Raw genomic sequence first — 17922 nt, 5'->3', positions numbered from 1 at the left:
GTGGGAGGCCGGCTGCGGTGGGAGGCCGCGGGTAACTTGATCACCTGGAGGACGCAAGGGCCAGCAGTGGCTTCTCCCTGAAGTCAGTTCAGGGAAGTAACTGGAGATGAAGAAAGGAAGGCCTAGCCAGGATGGATAATCACCCTGATTGGCACTGACATCCAAATTGGGCAGGGAAAGAAGGGGAAGCTGTTTCAGGGGCAACCTGAAAGTGGCTGCTTGTGCGCCAGAAAGCCTTAGGCTGGCTGCAGCTGAAGGCAAAGTGACCGGCCAGCCCGGGAGGGCTGCTTCCCCGCAGGGCAGATGAGGCTGGGCAGAGACTGCATGCCCACCTAGCCCAATGCCAGCCTTCCCGAGCAGTCGCAATGCTTTAAGCTCAGCCAAGGCCAAGGCCTTCCTCAGGCCTCCTTTCTATCTACTACTAGCAGAGTTCAAATCCAGAAGCACCCAGTTATCACTTGAACAGTCACTGCTGTTCGAGGGGCCAAAGATGCTCGGGAGTATTAAAACATGTTCCCCGCAGAAAGAGAAACGTGGGAGGGGGACCTGTCCACAAATTACACTCTTCCAGCCCGTCTTCTCAAAGGCTGTGAAAGGTTTTGGACGGGGAGGGGGAGGTTTTGTTCCTCTCTTCTCTACCTAACCAGAGATTCCCTCAGCGGCTCAAAAGACACGCTCTCAGGGGCGCATCTTCTCTGACTGCTTGCATATTGTATCTTCTCTCCAAGGACCAGCTGCTGCTTCATCTCCAACTGCCTCACCACGGGCCCTGCGAGGCGGATCGAACCGAGAGCCCACGGCTGCTCCACGATTCCCCAGCAAGCTTCATTTGCACCTGGCCCCGCCTAAGGTCGACTTTCTAGCTATTTCTCCATTCCAGTTCTCTTGCTGCCCCTCCCCATTAGTAATGACAGAAATTTTTAAAAATTCACCCAGTTGCCGGTGGCTGATTTACCAGTTTTGAAGGCAGAGGACTTGGCCTCCCACAATAAAGGATCAACGTTCAACAAGGTGCGCTTCTGAAACTGGGATAAAAGTTTATTCCTGTGGCGCCACTTTTTTTTTTAGAGAACGGATACATATATGCCCAGATGTGTCCAAGGCAGCTGTTGCTCACAGACAAACATTACCAACTTCATTGTCCCCTTCCAGGGTTTTCCAGGTTTCAAGGTGCAAGAAACTCCTACTTTTCTGTTGCTGGAAAGGCCAGGCAACTCCAATCACATTTTACTATCGGTCAGAGAGATACTCGAGGCAGACCGTCAGCCCATCAGCACTCTTCGTTACCTTCAGGTCGGAATAAATACCGAAGAGGTGAAAACATTCACACTTAAACACACCCAACACACACACACCTTGGGCTCTGGAGCTAGATCTAGCCACGGAGGGGGGAAAAAAATCTGGTTTTACTACTGAATCGGTTGAGTTTGTTGGACAAGTTCTGTAAAGGTTTAGGGGAGGCATTACAGTCATTTCCTCCGAGGAGTGTCTGCTTCCGTGCGCGCAAAGGGAAGAGGAGTCAGGACAGTTGCACGGAAGGCCGGGACGGAACGCGCTCCGGTCTCTGGTTCCTCCTAGCCGACTTTCTACCTGCAGAGGGTGCCTGGAGATGGCGCTGATGGCACCGCCACATCATCTCTTGGATTTCCAGGCAGCTCTGGAGTAGGGGCCAGTCCGTTTTTTCTCGGGGGGCTTGAAGTACGCGTAAGGGGCTGCTGGTGGGAACTCGGCATCAGGATTCTCCGACATCATCTTCAGCTTGGTTTCGATGGCTTTGATCTTCATGCTGACGCTGCAGAGTGAAGGAGAGGCGGCTGAAACTCGGTCCCCTCTGCCGCCCAGAGTGAGACGTCATTCATGCAGGAGCATCCCCCGCAGCCACCCCTGGGTTCAAGCCACACCCTTCTCCAGCTCCCTTTCTTTAACTGCGCAATCCCCCCATGCTCGTTGGCCTGTGAATCCCACATGCTTCTTCCTCAGGAGTTGCATTTAATCCAGCAGATTGAGGCTGTCGGGATACGGGAGGGACCTCTGCTGATTGCTCGCTCCTCCAGAAGACCCACCAGTGTCTGTCCCCAGCCTCTTTTCACAGCGAGGTGGTAACATGTTTGTTCAAGGCTTTGAGATCAGCGAGGGGAGGCGCTCCTGCCCGTTTTGTGCTACTTAATGTTCAGTGAACATCGGCTGTCCTGTCTTTTCCCCCTATTCTCTATGGATAGATTCTTTTTAGGTAACTCAGCAATTGCTAACCGTCTCATGAAGAATTATTTGTTGAAAGGCAGCTAAGAAGCATTGCCAAGGAACCCACAAAATAAAATTAGTCCCAATGGGAGCTTACGCACTCCAAATCGGCTTGTTCAAAGTCAGCTCCACCACTGACCACAGCGCCAGGTAAAATCTGCCAAATGAAACCCGGGGCCCGTTCCCCATTTGGCCACAAAGCCCGCAGCCTCTTCGCCTTCCCCTGACTCCGCAGGGCCGATTTCAGAGTGGATGGAGAGGAGCTCAAGGACCCACCCAGGGCCAGCAGATGCTCTTCTGCTCTTCGGGGGCCCCGTCTGTTCCAGCTGCGTTCGAAGGACAGTCCCGTCCCCACAATTAGAGGCAGCTCTTACCTCAGGTTTGACTGTGGGGTCTCCGTGCTCGAAGATGGCTCCAGGCTGATGGGGAGGATCTTCTCGTTCTTATTCTGATCATACCTCTGGCAGGGAGGGGGCAGAAAGAGAAATTATTTCCCAACTGAAGCAAGAGCGTCCTTGTGCCCCTTCAAATGTTGCCACTGATGGAAGAGGGACATTGTTAAACCCAGGGGAGGTCAAGTAATATTGGTTAAACACGTTGAAGCAAATGTAATCCAAGTTGGCTCTGCCCATGTGGCTGTCTGGTCTGTTGTTTGGAACTGGCCTCGGGCAGCTCGCGTGAAGACCACGTGGTGGACCTGAGTGTAGTTGGGCAGCCCAACCAACTGCACAAAGAAGACATGAAGGAGATCAACCTGTTGGGGGCAGAAAGCAGGACCTTCTCTGACACAAGGGGAGGGGGGGAGCAGGCTTACCTTGACCTGGGCGTGGGCCCACCGCACTACCAGCTTCTTGGAGAGAGCCAGCTTCCCGTTGAGGCAGTGGATTGCTTGTTCTGCCTCCTGCAGGAGAAAAAGGCCCTTGAGGGATGAACCCCTGCCCCTCTGCCCAGCTCTGGCTTTTTGCACAGTTCAAAGGCAGTGTCGGATTTTGCCGTGTTTTCAAAGAGGGACAGTGACAGTCTTGATGGACGGCAGGGGCTGCAGCCTGTGGAAGGCATCCAACCAGGGTGGTGCTTTGAGCCACCGAGCAGCAGCAGACCAAGGGGGAAATGGTCAATGGGTTAGCAGGAACATCTTCTCCAGGGCCGCACAGAGGCCCTGCCCTGGGCAGATCCTGACCTTATCCTACAGGATCTCCATCAAGCTGTGGAAGAGAGTCTGGTGTGGGGTCAGGAGGCGGCAGCTGCTGGGCGAGAGAGCCTGAGGGCCCGACCTGGGTTAAAGCAGCTCCCGGCTTCCACCTACCTGCTTGGTCTCGAAGTTCACAAAGCAGTAGCCTCTGGGCTGCCCCTCTAGGACACCCGACTTATGGAAGAGGAAGTCAAACTGCCTCACTTTGCCAAACTTCTGCAGGAGTTTGAGGAGATGATACCTGGAAGGGGGGGTGGGAAGGGGCTGAACAATTAATTCCGTCACTGCAACCCACCTCACCCCACATTTTATAAACAGAGAGGTTCAGAAGAAGAAAAAGTGGGGCGTCTTTTTGCCAAAAGACCTTGTCAAAAAGCTGACATCCAGCTCAGTGTCAGAAGTCTATCAGCAGGTGGCCAACAGAACAGAAGACAAGGGCCAACACGGGGCCATCGGGAACCTCTGGGGAACGTGCAGCTTCCCTGCCCAACTGCACCTGTTCCTGTGGGTTCCCACCAACACGGTCATTTCCCTGAAGTGGCTGAGAAAACTGAGAAAATTCCAGGAATTGAAGCAGTCTCCCAGAGCAGGTTATTGCAGATGCATTACAGCAACAGGAGGGAAAGCTGGGCCACCTTTCCCTGTGGCTGAAAGACTTTTTTGCAAACTGACGGAGGAAAGTTTCTGCCACAACTACATGGCAGCTAATCTTTGGGCCCCATCCCACCTCACAGTGACCTGAGGAAGATTTTGAACCACGAAGATGCACCACATGATTTTGGCTTATTCATTTCTGAAAGTCATCTCAAGATTTATTAGCTATTGTTAGAAGCATAAAAACACTCCTATTCCCTCCCCACCCCCAGCACTATCTCCTCTTTTTGGCAAATGTGTTTGCTTCCTTTAGTCCCAAACGGCTGCAGCTCATCCTGTTCTTGAAGCAAAAAACATCTAGCATCTTGCCTTGAGGAATCTGACTAGATTTTCTTTGGCAACCTTGTGGTCCGTTTGGCACAGTGCGTTCATCGGCCTGAATTTCATCAAATTCAGTGTGGGGCTTTCCCCATGGTGTCTCCATAACTGTGGAAAGATGCAGCTTCCAAATCCCCGTGCTTAAATCTCAGGCCAGAGGAATGGTGAGGAAGTGCTAAATTGCATCAGTCTGAGTGCAAAGGAATGAGCCTCTGAATCCCCAGGCTCGGTGATGGCAGGATTCTGATATGGGCCGTCAACAATGGCCCTGGCATCTTTCCTGCCCACTTTGCCAAGTGCATTTCTACTGGCTGTGATTCTCTTCCACTACAAGGCAAGCATGCATGGAGTCTAAAGAAAAAAAATCACAGGGAAAATAACGGGCGGGATTTCAAACCTTTGGCCAATATATGCTAATCCCTCCACCACGCTGCCTGCTGTGGCATTCACTACCCTCAATTCCAGGACTCTCAAGGAAAGAATAAAAAGATTCTTTTAATTTTTGGCAAATTTACATGCCAGGCAGTTCATCAACAAGACAACTGTGGCTGTCATTTGAATTCCTGACGCTACATTTGCAAGCAATCTTGAAGCGGGTAAGAATTTGCACACAACTCGCTTTGCCAATAAATTTTTGCTTTGCATGCATCGTCTACGTCCCTGCCCACTTCTTTACTTCCAATATTGTTGACTGTTATTTACAAGGAGCTGAAGTAATGGAAGAGCTCCATTACGGAGAGGGAACAGGAAGTCGGGCTGCTGAAAATTACCGGAGCTATTTTGATGGGGTGCCTGGGACCACTAGTCCAGGCAGAGGAAGGCGTATAGGCCCCGTTCCTACTTCCTGCCATCCAAAACACATGCAAGACAATCGGTCCAAGTCCCATTTCCTTTTCCGCCAGCTTTCCTCCTGGCACTCTAAGTGCTATTCAGATACCAAGCTGACGGTTCTTCGAAACAATGGTTTTCTAAGGATATGGGAATGGTCCCAGCCACATGCTAAAGCCATTTACGGCCGGGAGCCTGTTTGCAAGCGCCACGCAGTTCCTCAGGGCAGATCTTAGAAGAGCTGAGGCCTCTTGCCTCTAAAGAGGCCACACTCGTTTCCCTTAAGGTTGCAATGCCAAACAGTCCTTGTCACATAAGGGCAGAATTCTTGCCTGGAAGACAGGTAAACGGAAGCAAACTGAAACTCAGAAACGTAACAGTGGGTTGGAATGCACTGCAGAATGCATGGAAGTGCTAAGGGACGCAAACTTTGCTGTGGCGTAAAACATTTCTGTTTTGAGGGGACCTCAGAGGGTTTTCACAGCTTTATCGGACTACACAGTATGTTGTGAAACCTAAAACTCTAAGCAACGGTTATAATAGCCAGGGCAGCGATCAACAGTATGCCTGTTTTTTGGACAGAGTGCAGAATCTCACATTCCCAAGCCTGCAAATCAGACTGGCCTGTCCGCACGTTTGTGCTCAGAGATGCTTTTAACTTCCAAAAACTTCCTAAACACATCCTGCTCAAAAGGCTCCGGCAGCCTGTCAGCTGAGCAGCAGCCCCAATTACTCAGCGCTGAGAAGCTACAGCAATACAAACACTGGGCCAAAAATTGGTAATTAATGCAAAACAGAGGAGAGGCCAGTTAGCGCAGCAGCCCTGAATGAATCTCCTGAAGAGGGCATTAATGACGAGCTCCACTTAGAGGCACGATTAGGACGCTGCCCAGCTGAAAGGAACGGCACTTGGAACAAAAACGCCGAGGCACTTGCGGGAACAGAAGAAGCTGGGCAAAAATTGCCTCCACAGCTGAGAGGCACCCAATATCGGGAGATAAAACAAGGCAGCCACTTGGAATGCGTAAATCAGAGATTGTTTTTTAAAGCGGGGGCGGCAGGGGAAGGAGAAATGGCTGCCCGAAGCGCGCCAGCCCCGCACATCTAGCCTCCCTCCCGGCAATCAAGCCCTCCTCGCCGGTGTTTAATTGCCCCACTTCAGCTTGCTCAAACGCGTTAGCACGCAATTTGAAGGTGCTAATCACGCGGAGGCCAGGGGAATGTCAGGCGCGCGCGCACTTAACCTCCGCCGCCGCCAGCAGCAGAGCCGGGGCGCCGGCAGCTGCAGCCGGGCCGGGCGGCCGACGGGGTCCGCCTCGGGCAGCGGCCGCCCGCTCTCCCGGACGGCGGGGGACGAGGCGAGCCCTCCCCGCGACGGAGCGGAGGGGCGGGGCCGGAGCAGAGCCGGGCGCCCCTCGGCCGGGGGCGGCGGCGGCGGCGGACGCGCGGTCCTGGGAACGGGGTCGCAGCCACGAGGAGGGCGGGTGGGACCCCCGCTCTCGCGCCGGGCTCCCCGGGCGCCGCCCGCCGCTCACTCGGTGATCTTGGGGTCGAGGTTCCCGATCCAGAGGCGGTGCCCGTCCTGCAGCGCTCCCTCGGACAGGATGGACGCGTTCTCCAGGCGCAGGCTCGGCGGGGGGGGGCCCGCGCCCGCCATCCGGACCTGCGGAGAGGGCGGCGTTCAGGTCGCTGCTCCCGGGGAGGCCCCAGCCCAGCTCCCCCCCCCGCTGGCCGACGGAGCCTACCTAGCGGGGTTGTTGTGCAGAGGCTTCCGCGGAAACCCCGAGCGGCGAACGAGCGGGGCGCGCGCCTCTGGGCATGTGCAGAGTGTCCAGCCGCCCCGCCGCCGCCGCCGCCGCCGCCTCCCCAGCGGCTCAACCGCACTCGCTGCCCCGCGCGTCACTCGTCCGCGCCGAATGTCGCGTCACTCGTCCGCGCCGCGAGAGGGTGGCGTCATCCGGCGCGCGACGGCCCCGCGCCTCCGCTCGGGCGAGGCGAGGCGAGGCGAGGCGGGGGCGGATCCCGCTGCGGGACCGGGGCTTCTACACGAAGCGTTTTAATCCGCTTTCAAACTGGGCTGACGCCTGCGCCTTCCTTCCCCGGAATAATAGTAATTATTGTTGTTATTAATAATAATAATAGCAGCAACCAAGCAGGAGCGGGCGTGGCAGGCAGGCAGGCTTGCTTGCTTGGAGACTGGGACCCCCGGGGGTGGGCTCCCTGCTTCCACCGTGCAATCCCCCCGAGACCCCCCGGCCCGCCCCCTTCCTCGGGAGTGGGGCAGCTGTCTGTAAGCCAAGCCACGGGGGCGCAGAGCCCCCCCCAGGACTAACTTCGCTGATTTGCTCTTTTCCAGGGACGGAAACGGCGTCATGGCTGGGCCCCTCCGAGGTCTCCGCCGGTTGCCTGCCCTGCTCCGTCATCCCGCCTGGCAAGCCCCTCCGAAGCACGGGCCGCTCCTGCTGCTCGGCTCCCCGGAGGGCCGGGCCCTCGAGATCCTGCAGGCCAGGCCTCTGGCCACGAAGAAAGCGAAAGGTGAGGGAAGCGGGGGGCGGTATGTGGCAAGGATCACGGAGGTGGAAGGGCCCCTTCGGGCCATCACCTCCAGTCCCTTTCCTACCTGCTTAGACCTGCTGAACTGGGAGGCTCACCGTTTCCTAGGGCAGAAAACACGCAAGGGCTAAAGTCGCTCTATTGCTGATCCGATAGCTGTTACCAACAATCGCATTGCTTCAAATGAGTTGCTAGAGTAAATCAAAGGAAGACAGTTGGGACGATCAAAGGGCTGAAACGCTCCCTCCTCAAAGACAGTCCAATACTCTTTGGGCTTTGGAATTCAGGATGGGGGAGCAACGGTAAGATGTTTATGCTTTTCCAAATATTGGAGGTTGGCGTTAGCAGAGGTCACCACGTGTAAGTGAGCACCCTACCTCAGAGGCAGCGGGTCCTGAAGAAGCCCTGAGTGAGCAAGTGACACTTGGCTGTGCTCCCTGCAGCTAAAGGGAAAGCCCAGGCCCGGGTGAGCATCAACACTGCCTTGGTGGAGGACATCATTAACCTGGAAGAGGTCAGTGAGGAGATGTGCTCTGTGGTCAAAACCCTGCAGGAAAATTTCAACAAAACTTTGGGCATCCGAACCAACCCGGGTGAGTGATTTCTTTCTGCAGCTTTTGGGGTGCAGCTCCAACTCATTTGTTACTTTCTTGTGCGCGCCACACAGTTTCATACCAAATTTAAAAATATTCTGCTGCTCAAAACTAGGGGTCTCAGTGGACCGCAGAGGGTTCTGGATGTAATGGTGGCTACCAGCTTGGACCTCTGTAGAAGGAGATGGGATCTGTTCAGGGATGGGGAGGAAGAGGGTGTATTTCCCAAGCAGTGAAAGAGAACATTTATATTCAAAGGCAGTCTGCCTAAGAGGACCAGGGAATGGGAACATAAATCCCCTTCTGGTGGGTTTTTAACAGGCATCAGATAATTCAGAGCCCTTAAGCCAGCCGCTTCGGGTGTGACAGAGAACGGAACAGTCGCCTGCCGGACAGGAGAATTGCAACCGGCCACCAAATTAGCAAGCTGCACAAAAATGTGGTGTATGCTGGTATTCAGCAAAAGACACCCCTGTCTCAGGAGTGCGATAGCTTTGCCATTTATAAAAAGGGACTTGGCTGTCTTTTAGCAAGCCAAAAAACAGACAAGTCCAGCAGTAGCTATCACAGAAAGCAGCAAAAGCTGCTTTCTGTAGGGTTTTCACTACCGTAGAAAGAAATGTTTTTTGCTCTTACCTTTTATCTAGTAGCTTGGATTCCTTATTAAATACTTTCTCTTTCCTCGTGCTTTACTGGCTCGTAAACTTTGTGGCAGGAAACCCAGGAGCCGAGTGCAAGAGCCTGTAGGAGGGACAGAAGCGTAATGCTGGCATTAACTATAGTTTTGGGCTTGGCCCTGCACACTCCCACCTCTCTGAGTTAGGATTCCTCCATTTCACTGGCCTTGACCTTGGCTTGGGCTGCAGTACCGAACCACATCCCTCCGCAGCACGCACTACAGCTGTTTTGCGGATGTTTTTACTTCAGTATATTTTTTTAGAAGCAGCCCAACATCAAGAGCTTTCCAGGTAGATTCTAAAGATAGAAGATGACGATTTGGGTAGATAAACGTAACAACATGCCATAAAAGCAAACCCTAATAAAGAGAAGAGGAACAGTAACGTCTGGGCCAGAATGCCAGTGGGTTTTGCTACAGTTGTGTTTCTGATTTCAGGGGCTCTTGATTCTATCATCGTTACAACCAATGATGGGAAATTTCCATTGAACCAGCTTGCACAAATCTCCCAACAGTCTCCGCAGCTCCTTGTTGTCAACATGAGCAGCTTCCCAGAAGTGAGTAGATATCTTGCTGCGTTGACCTAGCAGATCCAAGTCTCCCGATCTCCCAAGAGCGGAAAATGCTACTCCGCCACCCCCATCTGTTTCATCCCTGGTTGTCAACGCTAGCTGAAAGGATGACTTGTGTCCTGCCTTTGCATCTGCAGTGGCTTGGACTGTAAGCTCCTTGGGAGCAGAGTTTTTGCTTTTTGTACTTCAATATTACTGAATAAGCTACGGATGATGTAGGATCTGATGCAGCAGAGAGCACATGGTCCTCGCTCTGCTGGCTGCCGAAGGGCTGTGTGTGGCACAAAGGCTCAGCCTGTGGGTGGGGCAGAGGTTTCCAGCAACCGCCTGCCAGAAAATCCAGAGATGTGAAGAACAGGCCTGGTGTTAATCCCCCTTATTTTCACACTTGCCCGGTGCAATGTGGAATGAGTTACTGTGATTGAGGCCTTCCCTCTGAGCCGTGACCGTGTGAGCGCTTTGGCAGCCAGAGCCCCACCCTGGAATCTTTCATCTGCTTTCCTCCTACATCTTGCAGAGTCCAGAGTCCTGAGCCCCGTGAGGATTCGTGGCCTCCCTTTCTATCTGTGTTGCCTCAAACCATCAAAATGGCTTCCATTTTCCCTTTCTGCATTCTTCCTCACTTCCCTAGCCATTCTCGCTCTCTGCCTGCCCCCCTGTGAAGCCTCTTCGCTGATACCTTCGATCCTGGGGAGGCAGGGGCGTCCTGCAGCTCGCAGTTGAGTTTGATCAAAGGGGCCTGGGCCGATGTAACTTCCTGGTCTCGCCAGTAACCAAACTAAATGTTTCCATGTTCTGTCAAGATGGATTGCTGTCCGCTGATGGGGAGCCCTGGCATCTGGTAATAATTATTTGCTAATTCCCCTTGCCTTGTTTGATCTCGGCGTTGCAGAGCACAGCTGCGGCCGTCAGGGCGATCCAGCAGAGCGGGATGAATCTCAACCCGGAAGCAGATGGGCTGCTGATTCGCGTGCCAATTCCGAAGTAAGCACTCGCTGCCTCCCCGCAGTCCTTCCACTGGGGTGGGGGAGGGATGCTGCAGGATGTCTTGCACGATGCTGCCGGTCCGCCTCCCACTTGGCTAAACGAAAGGCGTTTCCACTTAGAACAGTCAGGTCCTCTCTGACAACGCATCTGGGCTCCCCCCTGCGCTTGGGATGAGGGGGTGAAAGACCTGGCATGGTACCCAAGAAAGCATTTTCCTATTCCAGGCTCCATCCCTTCTTGCTGGGCCAACTGAAGATCTGCTTATACTGCCAGGCCATTCCAAGTGTCCCTTTAAGGCTACCTTTTAATCTTCCACGTTTTTAAAACAATTCTTTTACTGAATTTTTGCACCTTGCTTTGTTTTTTGCAAAGCTACCCCAGAAGGGGGAGGGGGGAGAGAGAAACATGTGGAGTCATAAATGGGGCTGCTTCCGAGAGCTGCTAAAACTAGCTTCTTCTGGGGCATCCCTTTTCTCGTGCAAGAAGCCATGCTTGGCAGCACAGGATTCGAGCCCTCAGTAATCCCTTTTCTGCAAGGTGTGGTGGGCCTAGTTTTCCACTGGCAGCCAGAAAGGGAGGTTTGTGTGTGTCTGTCAGCTGCATAAGGGTCTGATTTCACAGCTAAAATTTCCCAGGGGTGCTCTCGGAAGGCAGTTCTTGGGATCAGCCTATCATGTTTTAAGGGGGAAAAAATCGGCTGGCTGAATTCCCTGTTCAAAGTCCGTGCATCAACTTTCCCCATCCACCCCTGCCCTGCAACATCATGCTTTAAAAAGCAACAGCAAATCTGGAAGAAACAAATGTCTTCTTTTGGGAGGGGAGGGGAACTGGTGTTGCTGATCGACAGCTTCCAGCAGCCCCAGCCTGCAGGGCTAGTGATGAATGATGCTGGGGACGACTTTGAAATTACTTTTGTTTTCCCAGACTAGCATATTCAGTGAGTTAGAGAATTCATCAAGAATCATGTTCTTCTTCTAATGTAAAAAACACATTTTAAGTGTGTTTGCTCAGAGGCTGGTTCCTACTCGGTTCAGGAATTCTTACACGCTTAGTAAGGCGCTGACTCTAAATTGATTATCTTTTAAAAGGATAACATCACCCATGGGTGGAAGTCTCTGACCTACAAAATAGCTTTAACAGAACCTGTGTGTCTGCCACCTAAATAGATTCTCAGAACAATAATCAGAGGCAGCTTTTCAGCCTTTTTTATACCATCATTTTTATACCATCAGCGACGGTGTTTTCGGATAGACACGTTTCTGGATCTTAAAGATGGGATGGAAGAGACAGATATTGAGTGAAAGGCCAAGGGACTTGAAAAGAATTGCACCCGTTTTATAAAAGCACAGACTTTACAGTAGGTTCACAAAGGTAGCCAATCAGGTGTTTGAACGCTGGCATTCGGATCAGGGCCGCACTGAAAGCTGCAGAAAGCTGCTCAGTAGCCATTTCCCACACTAGCCAAGTGTGCAGGTTATTAAACCTTTCCGCAAATGCAGACTCCATTTAAGAAAACCCAGTTGTGTGTGTGGGATGGAAGAAGATAGAACGGGACCTGTCTGCCCCCCACCCACCCAGGTAAACCCAGCCCCTAGGTCTCCTGCCTGCTCAGCATCCCTCCCCTTCTCCCCCCCCCAATTATGAAAGAGGCTGCTGTTCTCCTAATTGCACAGGGTTTTGGCGGCTGCAGCAGCCTGACTGTTAACCTGCTCCCAGGTCAACTTCCAATCTGAATTCCTGGAGAGGAAGAGAAATCCAACAGTAGATCTGAACATCTCCCCCCCATTTTTTTTAAACAGACCATGGGTTACCTCTGTGGCTCGCTCTTGTGGCTGCATGCCATGCTGCCTCATCTGGGAGTGGAGGGAGGACACCATCCAGTTCACATCCACTGAGGCAACGGCATGATCTCCATGCTCCAGAAACTGTAGCCGCTAGAAAAGCCAGAGACACGCAGCTCTCTCAGATGTTATTCCAAAAACTCTTACATCCTATGGCTGTCCTGCCTCTTCCTGTCCATCCTCCTCAAGGCTGGGCCTTCTTTATCCTCCATCCCTTCTAACCATTTTCTCCATGGTTTTCAAATTGCAAAAGTGCATCTGTGGGCACATTTAAGACTAGATCTCCCCTGTTTAGGTTCATCTTGCCCTCTCCCCCTTCACTTTTCTTTTACCAGAGTCACCCGCGAGCACAGGGAGAACCTGGTTGCGGTCGCCAAGCAGCTCACCCACAAGGCCAAGGAGTCCCTGCGCAAAGTGCGCGCCGAGGCCATCAGCCAGACGAAGAAGGCCAAAAGCACCACGTCGGAGGACACCATCCGCTTAATAGAGAGACAGGTACCAAGCGGCGGGGAGGCCCGACTGCAGCCTGCTGCTGACCGCTCGAGCCGGGCGGGGCTGCCCCAGTCCTGATAGTGCACCCATCCCGGAACACAGAAACGGGGCATCCCACATTAGAGGTCTCCCTGCTTCTGGACAGCTGTTTCCTGATTCGGTGGCAGGCCTCTGTTCCGATCCAGGTGGACTTCCCTCCGTTCTTACACTTCCTGTGAGAATCCTGATGCAGTTGCTGCTATTGGCTACCCGTCAGGGCCGTTCTGGAAAAGGGGAGGCATTAACGCGGCATTCTTTTCTCAATTTGCAACAGATTCAGCAAATGACCGAAGATACCACAGCTGAAACGGACAGGCTCTTGGCAGCAAAGACGAAGGAGTTGCTTGCGTAGGAACCCCACCCCTCGCTCGGGAGTCGGAGGTCTCCCTTCCAGCTCAGAGGTCACAGACCCCCACAAGTGTCTCTATGGCAGCGATTTTTCACCCGCTGAAACCGGCTTTGGGCAGCAGGTCCGAGGCTTGGAACTGAGGAAGGCGGCGTAGCTTTGCTGCGGGCCAGAGAAAGCGGAGTTGGCTTCCTGAGGGGGGTCATCTCGGCTCCCTCAAGACAACAGCGCAGTCCTGCTGCCAAGGACACAGAAGCTGTTTCAGGAAAAGAGTGCCTAGGATCCCAAACTGTCAGGACTGAAAGGGCAGGGCCTGTTCTGCCCATCCTCTCTGGCTTTGGGGGAGCAAGAGACGCATAAATCTGTCGGGAATTTCATAAATCTGTCGGGAATTTCATATATTGAATAAAGCAAGCCTGAATGACCTAAGGACTCCTTGTTGTACCCCTCAGTCTTGAGGAGTGTCAGAGTGCAGGGAAAGTGGTTGCGTCCCAGGAAGACTTCTGGGTTCCCACCTCGCTCTGTCACGATAGGGCAAGAGCATTTATTTCACTGCCCAGCGTTCTAGCTGCTGCTGCTGCTGCTGCTGCTGCTGCCGGTTTTCCTTCTCAGCCAGCAAGGTGCCAGACACCACCTTTCGCTTTTAAACTGCTTGTTGTGCCTGCTGGAATCTTTGGAGCCAGCCTGTGCCTGCTGGGGACTGAAATGAACCACCCTTCTCATGCTTCGGGGCTGAACCACTTCCCTCTACAAAGCGCAGGGTTATTGCCAATTGCCAGCTGAATTACTCCTGGTTGCAGAACCTAAGCCTTTCTTGGCCCACCATTTAAACTTTATTTTAACCGCCGCCCCGGACAAGTGTGTATGCACGGGCACAAAGAAACACGGGAGCCGCCACAATGGAGTGAGGACAGGGTGGAGATGGCGCCGTTTCCCCCATCCCAGCAAGCCACGAAGGGTGGTTTAGTAGCCTCGTCCCTAAAATAAAGAGCCCGAGTTAGAGGAGGGCAGATGCCAGCTGGGCGTTACGTTCTTCTAAGCACTAAGAGCAGTTTGAGGTGGCGCGGTGGGGGCTCCCCTTCGTGGGGGTCAAGCCGATGCGGGACAACCCTCTCTTGCAGATGGGGTTAATCCTGCCCCGAGGCAGGGGCCGGGCTCCAGGGCCTGGATGGTCCCCTCCTGCCCCCTTTGCTGCCCTTGGGCAAATGTGGACGAGCTTTAAAAAAAAAGAGGCCAAAGCCATTTGCAGCCTTGAACAAGCACTGTGGGGTGCTCGTTTCCCCGTCTGATCAGATGAGTAGTTTCTGGCCAAAATAAACCCCACAGAGGACTTGTTGGCATGCGGGGGTCTAAGAGGAGGAGGAAAACCAGTATCTTTCAGCCCCTTCATCTGGAAATGTGAAAGTTCACCTGCTCTAGAGCACTGGTTGAGAGCAGAGAGAACGCCGAGAGAGGAGGAACGCGTCCGAGCGCAGGCTCCCCGCCTCTCGCAGCTCAGATCAGCTTGGCGGCAGGTGGAGAAGCATTTGCATTTCGCAGCCCCCTCATTCCACAGGGCAGAAGAAGAAACTGTGGATAGGATAAGAATCCCCACAGAGGCTGGTCCTCGTGACCTCTGCGGAGAAGCATTTCTTTTCCCCCACGCAGGAAGAACAGCCCAACCAGGCCACAGGCAGGAGCTTCTCCGCCACAGCCTCGGGAACTGGGCTCCTGAGCTGCAGAATTGGCTTTTCGTCTGGCTTGGGTTTAGCCGTTGACTACAAGAGGCTGGGCTTTAAAAACAGCTGGCCTGCTGCAAAAGACACCCCCGGTTGCACCACCTTCCTCAACCGAGAGACCCCATAGGATGAGCTGGAGTGGGGCTGTCTTCTGCCCAAAACACAATTTAATTTTGGTCTCCCAAGCTGCCAGAGCTGAAGAGTGACCTTTCTCTCCAGTTTAAGGACGTCGCTCCTGGCTTCAGGCCTCCTTCCCAACTTTCGGGCTTCCCAGAAGGGGTAAGCCTGGCCCACAGGGACCGGCACTTGATGATGACGTTCTTAACCACTGGCTCAGTTCATGTGTAAGGCTTAGCTAGGATTTACTTTGGTTAATGGGGGTGTTTGAGCCTCTGCACTCATTCCAAGCAAGAAGCCCTGTTTGGGCTTGGTTTATAAATCCTAGCTTGTTTTAAGCACGGCTTCTTGGTTGTATTCACATATCATGCTGAGCCACGGCCTTGAGTTTAGGGGACACACCGGCTGGCTATGCCCAGCTACGTTTTTCTTAATCTAGCCTTAAGACACACTGAGCCACAAACCATCCACGCAGGCTGGTTCACACAGCATGTTAACTTAAAGTGCAGTTGGCTGAGCTGTGCTTGAGGGCCCTCATGTTCGTTTAGCTTAGGAGGGTGGACAAAATTCAACACACTATTCCTAGGACACGCAAACCTGCCCAAAGGTGGCATTTTAATTCATTCCGCGTGGGCTCCCTCGTTCCACCCAAACCTTTTGTAAATACACCCACGTTGTGCGAGACAGAAAACAGGATTGGATCACTTTGCTCCCTTGCGAGATGGACTTGCATGGGTGTGACATGCGTGCAAAGACAGGCAGAAGCCCAGGATGGAAAATATCAAGCAATTGTCTTGCCTGGTGTGTAACCAAAAAGGAGAGTGGAAACGGGGTGGGAGTGGGAAAGACAGAAGGCAGTGTGAGCTGCAGCCAATGTGGAGTTCAAAAGAGAGGTGATTGCTCTCCTTTGAGCCTTTAGTGGGGGGGTGAGCGGGGACAGAACTGCTCAATCGCTTTTGTACGGCGGACAGAGACGCCTGCTCTCTGATTGTGCTCTCTGTGTCTTTCTGTCAAACAAGACCTGTGCGGGCTTGGCATGTCGGGGTTTACCCGGCACGCACCTCTTTGACAGGGTGCCGAGCTGGGGGAAAGACGCACCGCGGCATAATCGCCTGCCTCCGAAATTCAGTGTTGATTAGACGTGCTTTCGGGCTGGATTGTCGGGAGACTGAAGTGGGTTTTTTTTTAATCACTGCAGAAGCTCATTACGGCTTCCCAGTGACTCTCATGTCCTCCAGCTCTCCGTTCAGATTAGCGCCCAGAGCCGGATGAATATTGGATGATTTCATTACATACAAATGCAATCAACAGTTTTGCATAAAATTTCTCCTCTTTTTCTTGAGTTTCAATTGACCCCAGCACCCATGGTGGTGGTAAGCGCCAAGCACATGCAAATGAGACAGAACTTACTGCATTAAAATATCGCTGTGTATTTGTGTGTCTGTGTGTCTGTGTGTGTGTATATGGGAGGGAGGAGGGAAATAAAATTACTTAGAAGTCTACAGGGCTTCAGAAAAGCCACCCCAAAGCTTTTGGCATCTCCCCTGCATGCTTCTTCCTCTATAAAACATGCAACTTGGCTCACTTGTCTGAGACCCTTCTCTGCAAATACCAGCTCAAGTTGTGGTTTAAGCGTCTTTTGTTTTTCTGCCACATTGGTTTGCAAGCTCTACAGTCACTGTGGACACTTTATTAAAATCTTTCCTTTTGGTTGACAAAGAATAGAATGACCAGGGTCATGCCCTCATGCTAAACCGTAATGCCTCATTTGTCCATTGCCCTTGGCTAGTTTTGCCCAACGTGGTAAACTGGCACTGACCCAACCACTTGATGGTTTAGCGTGGTGCGTACTGTGGCTTCCTTGCAAGGGAGGGAGGGAATCGATCTGAAATTAATGACCATTCGTTTAGCGGTGGTTTGGACTTACGACAGTGCTGGAAACATTGACTTATGACTGGTCCTCACACTTACGACTGTCTCAGCATCCCTGCGGTCACACGCTCATGATTCGGGCAGTCATGTGATTGCCATTTTCAACCTTCCCAGCCGGCTTCTGGCAACCAAAATCAATGGGGAACCGTGTGATCCGCTTAACAACAGCTGCAAAAAGGTTGTAAAATTAGGTCAGATTCAGTTAGTGACCATTTCGCTTACCAACCAAAATTCCAGTCCCAGTTGTGGTCATTAAGCGAGGACTACCTGTATCTGACTACCTGTATTTTATACAGAAGTTTACAAGATCTATATCTCTCCTCAAAACTATATTCCCAATTGGTATTCCTTCTTATTTTTAATGGCTTTGCCTTGGTTTACTGTTACTACGAGAACAGCAGTGATGCTTTTGTTTCTTCATACTGCAGAAATATCCTGTTACTTATTGCCAGTCCTACATCTTTAACACAGCCTGCCCTGCAGAAATTGAAGAGTTATCTTCCTTGCTTTTAACTCCATACCAGGATAGCTTCCAAACGCTTGTTTTTGGGATCATAGGAATTAAGATTGCCAACTCTCAGAATACATTAGTCAATTAAAATCTGGTCCGTGGGGTGGGGCGTCTCCCTAAGCGGGGGGCATAAAGTTCCAGTATGGGTGGGTGCGTGGCTGCCTGCACAGAGGGAAAGAGAGAGTCTTAACCCTTTCATTTTCCGCTATTCATCCTTTTCGTAAGTCTTTGTGAGCGCCCCAACTCTTTCCAAAGCAAATTGCCTGTGAGGTACCGTATGTATAAATCAGGACGCAAAAGCAGCCGGCATCA

General features: G+C 52.5%; 3 protein-coding genes across 3 annotated transcripts in view; 1 reads left to right on the top strand and 2 right to left on the bottom strand.

Annotated features, from left to right (window-relative positions):
• Nucleotides 1-17922, bottom strand: part of PDCL (phosducin like) — a 242491-nt gene that overhangs the window by 197352 nt on the left and 27217 nt on the right. The window lies entirely within an intron of this gene.
• RBM18 (RNA binding motif protein 18) lies at nucleotides 1021-6927 on the bottom strand. The gene is made up of 5 exons (XM_063315982.1): nucleotides 6769-6927; nucleotides 3548-3674; nucleotides 3056-3142; nucleotides 2616-2701; nucleotides 1021-1792 (listed from the first exon to the last, which is right to left on the bottom strand). Exons 1-5 carry the CDS (start codon nucleotides 6888-6890, stop codon nucleotides 1633-1635), a joined length of 582 nt encoding a protein of 193 aa, XP_063172052.1. The 5' UTR covers nucleotides 6891-6927; the 3' UTR covers nucleotides 1021-1632.
• On the top strand, nucleotides 7240-13686 carry MRRF (mitochondrial ribosome recycling factor). The gene is made up of 7 exons (XM_063315981.1): nucleotides 7240-7343; nucleotides 7590-7768; nucleotides 8230-8379; nucleotides 9494-9612; nucleotides 10520-10611; nucleotides 12791-12950; nucleotides 13261-13686. Exons 2-7 carry the CDS (start codon nucleotides 7606-7608, stop codon nucleotides 13336-13338), a joined length of 762 nt encoding a protein of 253 aa, XP_063172051.1. The 5' UTR covers nucleotides 7240-7343; nucleotides 7590-7605; the 3' UTR covers nucleotides 13339-13686.

The sequence above is a fragment of the Candoia aspera genome, chromosome 16, assembly GCF_035149785.1.
Source record: "Candoia aspera isolate rCanAsp1 chromosome 16, rCanAsp1.hap2, whole genome shotgun sequence".
Taxonomy (NCBI): Eukaryota; Metazoa; Chordata; class Lepidosauria; order Squamata; family Boidae; genus Candoia; species Candoia aspera.
Note: the sequence above shows the minus strand (reverse complement) of the source record. Positions and strands in the feature narration are given on the sequence as shown.

Coding starts and splice junctions, on each gene's coding strand:
- MRRF (XM_063315981.1), top strand. CDS start 7,606: ATGGCTGGGCCCCTCCGAGGTCTCCGCCGGTTGCCTGCCCTGCTCCGT. Junction 10,612..12,790: donor ATTCGCGTGCCAATTCCGAA/GTAAGCACTCGC, acceptor TTCTTTTACCAG/AGTCACCCGCGAGCACAGGG. Junction 12,951..13,260: donor TCCGCTTAATAGAGAGACAG/GTACCAAGCGGC, acceptor AATTTGCAACAG/ATTCAGCAAATGACCGAAGA.
- RBM18 (XM_063315982.1), bottom strand. CDS start 6,890: ATGGCGGGCGCGGGCCCCCCCCCGCCGAGCCTGCGCCTGGAGAACGCG. Junction 2,702..3,055: donor GGGCCCACGCCCAGGTCAAG/GTAAGCCTGCTC, acceptor CCTCCCTGCCAG/AGGTATGATCAGAATAAGAA. Junction 1,793..2,615: donor ACCCCACAGTCAAACCTGAG/GTAAGAGCTGCC, acceptor TTCACTCTGCAG/CGTCAGCATGAAGATCAAAG.